Source organism: Brienomyrus brachyistius, chromosome 5, assembly GCF_023856365.1.
Source record: "Brienomyrus brachyistius isolate T26 chromosome 5, BBRACH_0.4, whole genome shotgun sequence".
Taxonomy (NCBI): Eukaryota; Metazoa; Chordata; class Actinopteri; order Osteoglossiformes; family Mormyridae; genus Brienomyrus; species Brienomyrus brachyistius.
Window position 1 is genome coordinate 6,909,753 of NC_064537.1, and position 13,715 is coordinate 6,923,467.

The window sequence follows — 13,715 nt, forward strand, 5'->3', positions numbered from 1 at the left end:
ACTCTACTCATGTCACAGGTGGGTTCATTACCGGCATCCTGATCTGAGAGCCCCGCATCCTGCACAGTGCTAATTTTCCAGCCGACCCTAATAAATGTTATATTCCGGCCAGTTCAGCGGTCGCCCTTTTCTCCAAACTATCAGTGGAGGTGTGTGACTTACGATTGGAATGGAGCACCGCCGTGGTCTCATCTGCTTGTGTAGGACACATGCCACAATAACTACGCTACACTGCCTGGCTGCTGCTTGAGAGATACCGAATGTAGACATTTATTAGCCACTGAGGGGTGTGTGCAGCGAGATGTACTGGGCTCTTAGCAACACCACCTTGGAGACGCCAACAACTACAATCCAATACAAAGTTGCTTTCTTGTGCAAAACAGACTAAATAAAACCTCAGTCTAAGCAGCACGATGTCACCAAAACAGGGACAGCAATGCAAATGCAAACGGAATCCTGATTTTGCTACGGTTTCCTTTCCGGTTCCGGCACCCTTCTAAGCCATTAGTAGGTTAATTAGCAGGACTACCCTTCCCTGTCCCTAGCACCAGCCTGGGGAGGAGGTATGTGAGTAATCTGGGCCCCGAGGCCCAGGAGGTGGTCAGAAGGGGCAGGCCGAGGGTGCATTTTGGAAGACGTCAGGAGAAGCAGGGGGGCGGGGCAGTTATAAATAGCAGTGGTGCACTGGCATGTGTGCAAACGGACTGCGTTTGTGCTGAGTCGCTCCAGACGGTACCCTTGCAGCGCTGCGGAGAAGGCGGGGCATGTTTCCCTTGCATGAGCGGCCCTACAGGCACTTGCCCGAAGACCACCTCATGAGACTGGGCCGGGTTCCGCCAAGGCTTTTAACGTGTCTGCATTCGGACATCGTAAATAAAACAGCTCCATCTCCGAGCACGTCGGGGGACGGAGTTCGGCTCCACGCATCTGCAAATTATTTATCACGCTAAATAAAGGAGCGGGCGGCAGCCACAAAAGTAAAATGGCGACTTGAAGGGGACTGCGGCCATCCAGCCCAAAATGAAGTTCTAACACGCCTTGTTCCCTGCTATGAATTCCAGTAATGACACATAATGCCTCGGCTGACACAGATCTTCTCTGACACAGCATTAAATCTAAAGTGGTCAGCTGGAGCCGGTCGATAAGCACGGTTGCTAGGGCGTCCGTGGCCCCTTCTCTCCCCTCCCCCCAACCCCCCAGCGCCGCTACGCTTTCATTGCGATTTAATTCACCATAATGTGACACCGCGGCGTTCAGCCGGGCTGTCAAACGCTATCCTCGCGGAGCAGGGAAAGTCGCAGATAAGGAGGGCCACGCCATCACTGCCTTCGGGGAACCTGGTGACCTTCTCACGCTTGTGTGTAGCTCCTGTTTGGGACCATTCTACATGCACACACTGCATGTGTAAAGCGTTATGCTAGGACACAAGATCAAGGCTAAAAAAACAAGTGGTCCAAGATGACGGCAAGTACTGCCATGCAGACCAGACACGGGGAACTTGTCAGGCACCCACCAACCACACGGAACGCGCTACCTCATACAGTCTTATAGCTTATACATTTTTTGCCCGAATGCTATAGGACATTCTGGAGGTCCTTCTCCAGTCCTGAGTTCCAGTTATGCAGTTTGCATGGGGTATGTGCAGTCAGTGATGCATTATGCAGTGATGCATTATGCAGTGATACATTAAGCAGTGATGCATTTTGGGAATGTTTGGCCTTCGGTCCCGGAAAATTTCCAGTGCTACAGTCATCTTCAAAGTTTTGGTCCAACACTAAACAACTTAAAACGTTAAAGCTTTTTTGACACAAGTTGCTGTCTAAGGGCACACACATAGCTGTTGTTTCAGCACTTACAGACGACTCTTCATTTACAGCACGAAACAAACCTGACTCCCAACACAAACATCTTGTGCGGAGCCAGGTGACAAAACGGCTAGGTGAGAAAAACATCAAAGCACCCTTCTGGTTCGTATTTTATTTCCTCGCTACTACCAAGACATATGGACAGTACTCTTATCAGGAATATTTCCTACGGAATGATGAAAAAAGAAAAAAAAAACCTTGTTTTCCGAGGGTATTCCTCAACAGACACACCTTCATCGCTTTCATAAGTCGCAAGCATAAACCATTGACCATAATTCACAATTAGCTTGGACCTTTTATAATTAGAATAACGCTTATCATGGATGCATCAGTTAGATATCAGATTTCGGGTCGCTACAATATAAATTTAAATACGAATAAAAGAAATCTATTTATTTCTAGGTATTTGCTGACTTGCTTTCAGTGACATATCAAAAGGACTGGAGCGTTATCACTGTACCAAGAAGCATCACTGCATGAAACAGTTCTCCAGTATGATTCATCCTGTTGGTATTTAACAGCCATGCAAAAATAAGTGTTAAAAATCTGTAGTTGAGTATATCTTAAATCCTTCATATGGCACTCAAAATAGCAGATATTTTTCTGTTTAAAATCCAGCTGTCCTGCAGGAAGAGAAATAAGTTTCTATAATCCAAAAGGGGACCCAAGTCCCTGGCTATGTGTACTTTGTAAAATGTGCTACCCTTTTTTCGTTAAATGTGCTACCCTTCCCCTCATTTTACATTTTTTTTTGCTTGACTGATGAACCCTTAACTCCCACCTCAAATCTAGAAGCCACTGGCAAAGCAGATACAAAAAACAAGCAACACTGGAAAAGGGTAAAGAAGACAAAGGCAGTGTCTCATTTTTTTTTTCCTTTCTCATTCCTGATCTCCTATTGTCCCAGAAAACTAATAAGTTCGCGGAGATCCAGTGCCAACATCTTCATTTCTTTTTCTGTCTCTGAGATGATTTTGTTTATCTCATTTCCAATGCAAAGACTCCAGTGTCACTTTAGTCTCACTACCCTGAAACTGTACCCCTGTATTGAGATGGGGATCGGGTTATATCCTGCAGTTGACTCGGTCCATCTTCTTCCAGACTTCCGTGTACAGATGGGAACGTGCGCGCTCTCTCTCTCTCTCTATCTTCAAGGTCCGCCTGTCAGGTCTCCTCATGCAGGTGTGGGCTGACGCTGCAGCAAAGCCGGTCTTTCAAGGCCCACAATGACTCCCTCTCCCTGACCTTCCATTCAGGGAGTCCACGACATTCTTGGGAGGTTCACACTTCCTTCAGCGTTTCTAGACCGTCGCGGTCACCTGTCATCCACTTTGCTGACACGGCATAGATCAGAGAACAAAGTTAAAGTGGCTGATCTTCTCCTTGCCTCATTTATAGTCAAACAGGGGAGGCTGTCCGGAGAAGTGATGTCCCCTGTACTGAAATCTCAGAAAGCCTCTACTCTAAAATACTGCCAGTTCTTTCTGCCTGTAATGACAGACAAATCCATCCAACAAAGACCTTCTATTTAGCGATTCAGAGAGCTAAATCACTCCCACACGCTCACACTATTCAACCGGCCCTGTCGAAAGTGCTCTCTGGCCTTTTGTACCGCTTAACAACTGATTAAAACAAAGATATCCAGGTCTTGTGTGCCTCTGCCGTTCCCTATGTGCGTCTACGGTCTCCCCTCCTATTCTAATGGACAGTTTGAGCAGCGGTTTCCTAGTCTCGCCTTGCGACAGCTCAAGTATCAGGGGGGCGGGCTTCCAGAATCTCTCAGCAACACTGCAGACGTTCCACCGTCCACTGAGAAGTGTAAAATATGGCCGCTTCGGAAACAATAAGACTGAGGAGTGAGTGCACCACACAGCTCTTTCCAGAAAGGAGAGGGACAGAACAGGGACATTACACAGAAATAATGACTATAGGTTTCATCTACTTTTCCTGGTGCCTACCACCATTGTGTGGGTGGTACTTTTTTGTCCCTGTGTCCCTGCCTCTACTCCATCTCCGCTTTTATCTTCAGTCCAAAGATTGGAGATGTAGCCCTGGGGTTCTGTGCCGTAGCATGGATTGCCTTCCACTCCCCTCAGCGACGTGGCTCTTTGCTCCAGGCTCCCAGTGCTGTTGCACTTCTTTGCCAGCAGGGGAGCCAGCGAGCCAGGCAAGAGCAGCGAGTTTAGCGACAGGCTGCTCAGAGTCTCGGAGAAGTGTTCGCTGTTGCAGGCTTGACTGGACCCACCGCCTCCGTTCCCTGTCCCTAGATCATCGTCGGAGTGATCCATTGAATCCTGTCTGTTGCACCCTGGACTGGTGCTGCCACCTCCACTGCTCTGACTCCTCTGGTGACCCCTAGTGGCCTGGAGGTTAAAAACAGCTGGAGGATCAGACAGGGGGTCCATAAAGGGTCGCAGAATCTGTCTTGGGCGGCAGCGGGTCTCATCAGGGAGATTACAGAGCAAAGGCAGAGGCATGGCGAGATCTTGTGGAGGTGACATGCTGAAGCTCAGGCCCTCCACCAGCGTGGTGTGCAGTCTGCCCTCCGAGCTCTCTGTGGCCAGGGAGGAATTGCTGTGGGATGGATGCTGAGGGGGAGAAGAACATCATGCATCACATGCTAGAATGATTAACAGAAAGGAACACCATCCTTTACATTGAGTGTCCCTTACCTGTGTGCCGAGGGCCCTACTGTCGGCCCCCGGGGATCTGAGGGAGGCCCAGGAAGCCGGAGATGTGAGACGAGAGCCCTGTATGGATGGCAGGCACCCTGTCCCAGAGCTAGACTGGCGAACTGCCCCAGCGGGATGGAAGAACTCCGTGGGAAGGTGGAAGAGAGGAGAAAAGCCACTCCCACCTCCTCCACTATTGCTACTGTTGCAATGAACTGCTTCTGGGACAAGTAGGGACAAAGAGAGGCTTCTGAATATGACAAGAAAAAGGATATAATTTTAATCTGTGCTACTGTACCATGCATTACTAGACTGTATGTAGCATGCTGACCTTCAGTTGATCCCATTATCCAATCAATTACTCTTTCATTCAAACGTGTGTGTGTGTGTGTGTGGCTCTGTACCATGCCCAGAATATTGTGGGTTCAAATCCCAATCCTGGGCCCTCAAGCAAAGTTGTTAACCCCGAGAGCTAACCCTTCTCTCTGATTCTCATTTACAGTATACAGTCTGCTAAATAAATAAAGACTTGTGTATTCCAAGCCTGTGATGCTGTGTTTATTCGCTGGTTGTTCAGTGATGCACATGTAGATTTCCCTGAACTCCATTCGATGTGTGTGAACGCGGCTTGCAAATGTCATAAAAAACAATAACGGAAATAAAGATCAACCTGTAGCAACAGCGATAGCAGCAGCAGCCAGCACACATACCTGCTGGAGCCAATGAGCACGGTGAGGGTGGCGCGTGGAGATCGACCCCGATCGCTGCACCCGATGCCTTCACTAGGGGGCTCTGATGCTGCGACAGCATGAGCCCTGGCTGACTGCCCCCCAGCTCATTGGAGCTCTGTGAGCGACTGCTGCCATCCTCTTCTTCCTCCTGCCGCAGGGGTCCACCACACACAGGGGGCAAACCCCTCAGTTACCGGCCATCGGCAAAGCATGAGTCTCGCTTAGACCAGACATTGGAACAAATCCAGTACAAGTTCCTTGCTCGATCCAGACAATATTTCATTGATAATCATTCTCCATCTGGCGCCATTGATTAACAACAGCTAGCAGACACTAACATTGTGCGCTTCATTGCCCTAATCTGCAGATTTACATCAATAATCCGATATTAATTATGTATCAAAATATTTTCAATTTATCTGAGCTCTACTAAAGCAGAACAGGAACACAAGGCAAATTTTCCTGAAACAGTAATTAAATTAATTAATGTCTGATAGACTTTGGAGTGAGTGGCACGGTAGATTTGGGAGCAGCGGGACTGGAAGAGGCCTTGGCCTCGCAGGGGTACCTTGCTGTCCCTCATCAGCAGCTGGTACACGCTGTGGTCGTCCAGGCTCAGGTCATCGGGGAGCGCCAGTGAGGAGGACTTGTCAGAGAGCTGCTCAGAAGCCAGGGACGCCTGTTCCACCTCAGCCAGGCGAATCTGAACAGGTAAACAAACCGGGAAAGAAAATGGCGGCCGGCAGTGAAGGCGCGTGAAGACGGATTACAACCGCAGGAAATGATTAGGTGGATCACAGACCACAGTAGCTCAGCCCAAAATGAAGCATAGATCTCCTCTATTTAGACAGAAGAGAGTGTGTTTGAGCTGAGCAAACCTGACTTCTTATTTTATTTCTTTTTTCTGGGCTGGCATGTCCAGTCTATAGACATTATCGCACCGAGGAAAAAGAGAAACGGTGAGTGGAAGTTAAATAAATCAGCTATATCAAAGAGTGAAATGGGGGTAGCAGGACAAGCAGGCCAGACTGACGAACTGACAGCTTTCACCGGCAGACCCAGTAAGATGGACTGACAAGGGGTGAGTAATACACACAATACAACCCACAGCCCTTGAATAATTCAACGGCTGCAGTCCCGGAAAAAAGAGAAACCTGGTTTATGGGGTTCAAATAACTGCTTATGAAAAAAGCTCACGCACCCACATGGCAAGTGCAGGTGACGTTCCACATCTCAGAAGCATGAAGGTGTTTTTCATCCCTGCTGCTACGCCTCTAAGAAATGGCCGATCACGAACTGTATTTGAAATCGGGAAATCAGTGTGAAGAAGCTGGATGTGGGCATAGGAAAGGGGATCTGGAGGGCGGAGGCGCAAATGAGGAATCAAAGATGCGACGAGTCATAAGGGCGCATTAAATGAGGCGATAAACATTGCGCTAAAGACCGTTTAGTGATTTCGCTGTGCTGACTAAGAGGTGGAAGACGGAGATGGCGGAGCGACTGAGCCGTTGTCCAAACAGGACTGTCAACATCGGGCGATAAGGAGGAGCCCAGATCGCTTGCAACAACCACACCCTCTTGCCCACTTGAGCTCTGGAATACTGACAGCTGTCTTGTTTCATGTTCTAAATGCTGCTAGTATATAACCGGTAGAATTGGTTTAGTCATTACGAGGTCTTGGCATGTCCCACAGCTGAGCATTAATCTTCGCTGCTTTTCCTTGGTTGCCTGTATCTCCTCCTGTGCAGCATCACGTGCTTGTTCTCCTGAATCTGGATCAGTTTCCCTGTATGAATGCCGATCTTAACGCCCATCTAGGTGTGCCTGAGTGTAACAATCTCACCAGACGGATTCCCAATCCCAATCTTCCGATCCTAACTTTGATTATCGTCCGCTGTTTTGGCTTCTTCTTTACCCTGCCTCTGAGTCCCCCTCTTCTAGCCAAAACTGCGACAGTTATATTTTTCGGCCGTGTCCGGCAAACTGTTGCAGGGAAGAATGGATGCTAAAGCTCCATGGCAGGCCGCAGGGAATACTTTTCTGAGGGTATGATGTTCTCCAACAGACACTGTCAATCTTTTATTTATTTCTTCCATTTTTTTTGCCTGAGCTCCACTTCCCAACGACTCGGGAACAAGTACTGAGAGTACATTTCGGTTTGACAGCTACGTTCCTCAAACGTTCCCTGGGGGGGGTTTGCTATTGTAAAAATTGGCCTTCATTAGTCCTGGCACCTACATTTTGAAAAACAAGCACAAGATTCAACTTTTTTTTTTTTAACTCTAACACAATATACACCGCCTCCGCTTGGTGCTAAACACTGCATTTGAATTATCTTTCTTTGCTCCTTCCTAAACATATCAGCGGAGTTCTTGATGTTTCCGGAAGTCTGCCCTAGAATGAACTTACTCATCTGTTATTTAAAACTCTGTCATGATTTTTTTTGAGCCCTGGCCTTCAAAAAGGTCGTGATCTAAAATCAGAAGAACACCTTCCACTTGCAAAATGCCTTCAGGTCACTACGCAATCGGTCACTGAGGCTTGGTGTTGATAGCAGCAGATATCCAGGTGTCTTCTTGCTGAAAGGCTCGGTTTAATCAAAACCCCTTAATTACCCACAGACCTTTGAGTTAGTTGATCAGGAAAGGTTCAAAAGAAATAGATAAGCAGTTACTCTCTTGCACTCTCTTATCTGCTTCTGCTGTGGGCAACATAGCCCAGTACTCATAAACCACCAACGACGATATATCCAAACATTACACTCAGCTAGAAATAGGATATTGGTTATTATCCCAAGTCTTACAACCAATCACAACCAAATGTTTTAGCCTCAGGTGTCCAATCACATCCTTTACAGTCATTCATATATCATGAAACATATTTGTATGCATAAATGCTTTTAATTATTTCTTTGATTGTTATTTTCAACATCTTTTAAGAAATATATTTAATTAGTAAGAATTTAAGGAATAGACCAAATTTTCTTTAAAATCATGTTCCTTGGGACCTTCAAATCATGTCACTCTAGAGATATAGTAGATGTGTAAAACTCTTAGGCAGTCAAGGAACATTATGTTTATATGGTTTTCATGTTGGTGTCAAAGTTTATTAGCAAAAACCTTTTCAACCAAGTATTTTAACTTACCATCAAATACATGTATTTTCACCAGTAGCACACCTCATTTGGCAAATGAATAGCTCACTCAATCATTTTAAATTTAGAAATTCGCATTTGTTCAAATGTGGAATTGTGGTTTTTTTCCCAGCAAATACTCACTTTACAGATGAATGGTTTTATAGATTTTCTTTGACTGTCTATGACTTTGCACAGTACTGCTGGTGTGAAGTAGCATTGTCAATGTAAAAAAAAAAATGCCACAATTATTTACACTGAGCATGTTGAACTGCTGGCGTTGACTCCAGTTTACCCGTCTTTCTCCAGGATCTGAAGAATCCCACTGGAATGCGACTCACCAGCTGAACTAAACACCACACAGATCTTATGGAGTCTCAGCTCAGCCAAAGGCCAAACCACTGCTACACTTTATGCTTCAAACCATTGACTTATTATCTGCCTTTTGATCTGCAGACAACTGTGTTTAAGACATTAAAAATTACATACCTCATATGTATATCGCCGAATAGGTATTTAAAATAACATCGAAATGAGAAAAAGCTAAGTGTTCTGCACACCACCCTGAAGGAATTTTGATCCAGATGAGAGTGAAACGCAAGTGTGCTATCCCACTGGTGGTGGGGGGGGGGGGGGGGGGGGGGGCCTCACCTCTCGAGGATGACGGCTGCAGTCCTTGCACACTGGAGGGGAGGAGTAGTGATGGAACACGGAACCCGAGAGGTTGTCGATCATCAGCATCTCCCCGTCGAAGGAATCCTTGATGAGTAACGACACGCTGTCCAGCCACAGGTTCTCCTGAAAGGCACGGCCATGCGCTCATCCCCTGGGACCATTCCAGCGCAATCGACACTTATCCCGACCTGACGCAGCCACTCGTCTTCCAACACACTGTTTATTTGCTCAGCTGACTTGGAATGAAATTACAAGTGAATAGGTACCTCTTGCAATGCATTATCTTTCTCTTTGAGGAACAGCACAAGGTTTTTAGACTGGCTTTTCAACCCTGCTGGAAAGACTTGTGAAATATACTATCTGTCAACATGCACCATGCGGAGGAGGTCCTGTGTTGTATATGTGTCACTCATCTGTTCGGTCTGATGAGATCTCAGTTGAAATGAAACAGTTTTTATCACGCGCTCAAATTTTAGCTAAACAACTTCAGCTCTTCCGTTTCTGCACAAACGCAGCATCTGTTCCTTCGCTCCAGATATCTTCCACGCTTTGACCGTCATACAACCGGGCCGCTTTCTCTCCTGAACTCTCCCAGTCCGTATGGAGCCATAAGAAAACCTGCTGCTTAATGACACGGTGTCCGGTTCCCTCGCATCGTTACCAAAATACGTCGCCAGATTGATTAAAATAAAAAGAGAATATCCTTGTCATTATTCACACATTGTATAAATCAGCCTAGTGACCTTCATGTGTGTCTGGGTCTCTCATTCTTTCTACTGGAGAAGGTTAACGGGTGCCAGCTGATGAATCAGGACCCCATTTTTATTTTGAGGTCAGGAATCATTCCTTACATTTAGATGAATGCTACTGGGAAGCCCTAACAGAGGTAACAGCAGCTGGAGTGTTGGTCATGTGACATTCCTCCCTCTCTGCATGGGTCAATGTCACTGGATTTTAGGTCTTTGGCAAAGAGCATCATGAAGACAAATGAATTCCTTCATTCCTTCGGAAAACGAACACTGATAGCCAGGATAAGTGCAACTTATGGGATCCCCAGTCTCTGTTTCCTCCCACTCAGGCCAACATCTATTCATTAAGCTCTCCTCAGCCAGTCCTCACAGACCTGTGCCTTTGCACTGATCCAACCTCCAGCATCAAATAAAACACTTCATCCATGACATACTTCCACAATGCACTTACGCACCTTCTCCTGGACATAAATTCACTTTATGTCATGCTAAATCAAAAATGTCCGACCAGTCACCGACTTACTTAAACCATATTGTTCATGAATACATCTGACTGCCTATCTTAGCAGCTTCTCTTAGGGTGATGATGGAAAGCTTCGCGATTCTGTGTGATGCTGAACTCCTGCACACTTTCCGCAGAGGTTGGGCGGTAAAACGCAACTGATTTAAATCGCAGGATATGCAGTTCCTGCCCTTATGGGTCAAGATCTAATTAACCAATTAACACCAACAGCCTCAGGTGAGGTGGTTTATTATCCATGTAATGAAATCAATTAAGCAATTAAGGGTTGAGGAATTGAAAAGAAAAAAAAAACTAAGTGTGAGCCACATTCTGTCGAGAACCGGACCTATGAGCATCTGCTGGCTGCACCATCGCATGATGGTGGTTTATGTCGGTCAGGTGTGCTGGCTACACCGTCGCATGATGGTGGTTTATGTCGGTCAGGTGTGCTGGCTGCACTGTCGCATGATGGTGGTTTTTGTTGGTCAGGTGTAGTGGCTGCACTGTCGCATGATGGTGGTTTATGTCGGTCAGGTGTGCTGGCTGCACCGTCGCATGATGGTGGTTTATGTCGGTCAGGTGTGCTGGCTGCACCGTCGCATGATGGTGGTTTATGTCGGTCAGGTGTGCTGGCTGCACCGTCGCATGATGGTGGTTTATGTTGGTCAGGTGTGCTGGCTGCACTGTCGAATATTGCCGGTTTATGTTGTACAGGTGTGCTGGTTGCGCTATTGTGTAATGCTGGTTTATGTTGGCCAGGTGTGCTGGTTGCGCTATTGTGTAATGGCGGTTTATGTTGCACAGGAGTGCTGGTTGCACTATTGTGTAATGGCGGTTTATGTTGCACAGGAGTGCTAGTTGCACTATTGTGTAATGCCGGTTTATGTTGGCCAGGTGTGTTAGCTGCACTGTCGCATGATGGTGGTTTATGTCGGTCAGGTGTGCTGATTGTGCTGTTGCGTAATGGCGGTTTATGTTGTACAGGTGTGCTGGTTGCGCTATTGTGTAATGCCGGTTTATGTTGCACAGGAGTGCTGGTTGCACTATTGTGTAATGCTAGTTTATGTTGGCCAGGTGTGTTGGCTGCACTATTGTGTAATGCCGGTTTATGTTGGCCAGGTGTGTTAGCTGCACTGTCGCATGATGGTGGTTTTTGTCGGTCAAGTGTGCTGGCTGCACTGTCGAATATTGGCGGTTTATGTTGTATGGGTGTGCTGGCTGCGCTATTGCATGATGGTGGTTTATGTTGGCTAGGTGTGTTAGCTGCACTGTCGCATGATGGTGGTTTATGTCGGTCAGGTGTGCTGGTTGCGCTGTTGCGTAATGGCGGTTTATGTTGTACAGGTGTGCTGGTTGCACTATTGTGTAATGCCGGTTTATGTTGTACAGGAGTGCTGGTTGCGCTGTTGTGTAATGGCGGTTTATGTTGTACAGGTGTGCTGGTTGCGCTATTGTGTAATGGTGGTTTATGTTGTACAGGTGTGCTGGTTGCGCTATTGTGTAATGCCGGTTTATGTTGTACAGGAGTGCTGGTTGCGCTGTTGTGTAATGCCGGTTTATGTTGTACAGGTGTGCTGGCTGCGACATTGCATGATGGTGGTTTAGGTTGGCTAGGTGTGCTGGTTGCGCTATTGTGTAATGCTGGTTTATGTTGTACAGGTGTGCTGGCTGCACTGTTGCATGATGGTGGTTTTTGTTGGCCAGGTGTAGTGGCTGCACCGTCGCACGATGGTGGTTTTTGGTGGCCAGGTGTGCTGGCTGCACCGTCGCATGATGGTGGTTTATGTTGTACAGGTGTGCTGGCTGCACCGTCGCATGATGGTGGTTTATGTTGTACAGGTGTGCTGGCTGCACCGTCGCATGATGGTGGTTTGTGTTGGCTAGATGTGCTGGCTGCACCATCGCATGATGGTGGTTTATGTTGGCTAGGTGTGCTGGCTGCACTGTCGCATGATGGTGGTTTATGTCAGTCAGGTGTGCTGGCTGCACTGTCGAATATTGGCGGTTTATGTTGTACAAGAGTGCTGGCTGCGCTGTTGTGTAATGGCGGTGTATGTTGGCCGGGTGAGGTGGTTGCATTGTTAGACAGCTTCTCAGACCAATGTGGCTGGTCTGGTGCCACAGATTCAGTATCCTGGGGGGAGGGGGGAGCAGACAGAAATATGGACCGTCCTTTCGCCTTGACTCCCGAGTTTAGATGCGGGCTAAAAATAAAAGCGGGGGCCTGTTGCTGTTTGTAGCTCCGCGGACACAGAGGCTCTGACGACAGCCATGTCTGCCTAATGAGTATCCAGCCAGAGAGCGTCTCGCTAATGAAGCAGGGATAATGTGACGGCGTCTCACCCTGCTCTGTTCTCACCAAGGTCCTCCAAATCTCTCTCTCTTCCTCACCCCCCTCCCTTTCTTCCTTCCCACCCTCTCTGTCCACATTCCTGCCGGAGGGGGGGGGGCTCTGTCTGAATGCACCAGGATCCTGACCCCCACCCCGAGCACTATCACCTTTCTCTCCTCTTTTTCTTGCCTCCAAATTGACCCCCCCCCCCCCTTTCCTTCCGTTGCTCCTCAGCGCCTCCCCTTGCTGCTACCTAAGCTCCCGTACTGCCGTACCCTGTGACCAGAGATAAAACAATGAGGCCAGGTGGAGCATATATAGCGGGGGGGCAAAGCGTTACCTTTGTGTTATCATGCTGGTAGTAGTGCTGGCTGCAGTTGGGGTAGCAGGGGGTATAGTGATCAAGAAACCGATTGCATTCTTTTAATTAGTTTGAAGCTGAAAACCCAACTCTGATTCATGTCTCTCTGTCACACTTAAAGAATATAAGCTATTCAAAGGTGCCCCTGTCTTCTTCATATGAACAACACAGCCTTCCAAATACTTATGGAAGATGTACGCATCCTCAGCGCAAGGACCGGCCCGTGACTTCGTTTTCTTTGCTTAATCCTGTTCCATCTTCACCTTCTCCCTTGATTAGCTTTTTAGTTTTTGTTTCCCTGCTTTTTGATCATGGCCGCCTCTCGGGATTTGTCCGTCGTGTGGCACACTGGCAGCCAGTGTGATTACAGTGCATTTGTGTTGGGAACCGAGCTTGAGGCTTATCGCCAGTGCGTCAGCGTGGCAGTCAGGAGCAGGGCTAACGACAGCAGGTAAGGGGCACCTCCAAGCATTCGTGGCTGATGAAACGCAGCAGGTCACGGTTTACCATCTGAGTCACTGCTGTGTGTGTGTGTTTGTGTGTAATCGGATTTAACCATCAATAAGTGAATGGGGTCTCTGTGTGAGGCTGTCTAAATCAGAGTTTACCATCTATGAGTCATAGCAGTGTGTGTGGGTCTGTCTAAATCAGATGACACCATCAATAAATAAGTGTGATCTGTGTGTGTCTGTTTA

At 47.4% G+C, this 13,715-nt stretch overlaps 1 protein-coding gene across 2 annotated transcripts in view; it reads right to left on the reverse strand.

Moving 5' to 3' along the window:
• Positions 1-433: 433 nt before the first annotated feature.
• Positions 434-13,715, reverse strand: part of cacna1ia (calcium voltage-gated channel subunit alpha1 Ia) — a 157,948-nt gene continuing 144,666 nt past the window's right edge. The window contains exons 33-37 of one of the 2 annotated variants that reach the window (XM_049013571.1): positions 9,053-9,199; positions 5,837-5,971; positions 5,248-5,416; positions 4,538-4,755; positions 434-4,453 (exon numbers count right to left, since the gene is read on the reverse strand). In XM_049013571.1, coding sequence (XP_048869528.1) covers positions 3,800-4,453; positions 4,538-4,755; positions 5,248-5,416; positions 5,837-5,971; positions 9,053-9,199 — 1,323 coding nt within the window. In that variant the 3' untranslated portion in view covers positions 434-3,799. Of the gene's footprint in view, positions 4,454-4,537; positions 4,759-5,247; positions 5,417-5,836; positions 5,972-9,052; positions 9,200-13,715 lie in introns of both variants that reach the window. The other variant, XM_049013570.1, reaches the window with a different exon arrangement.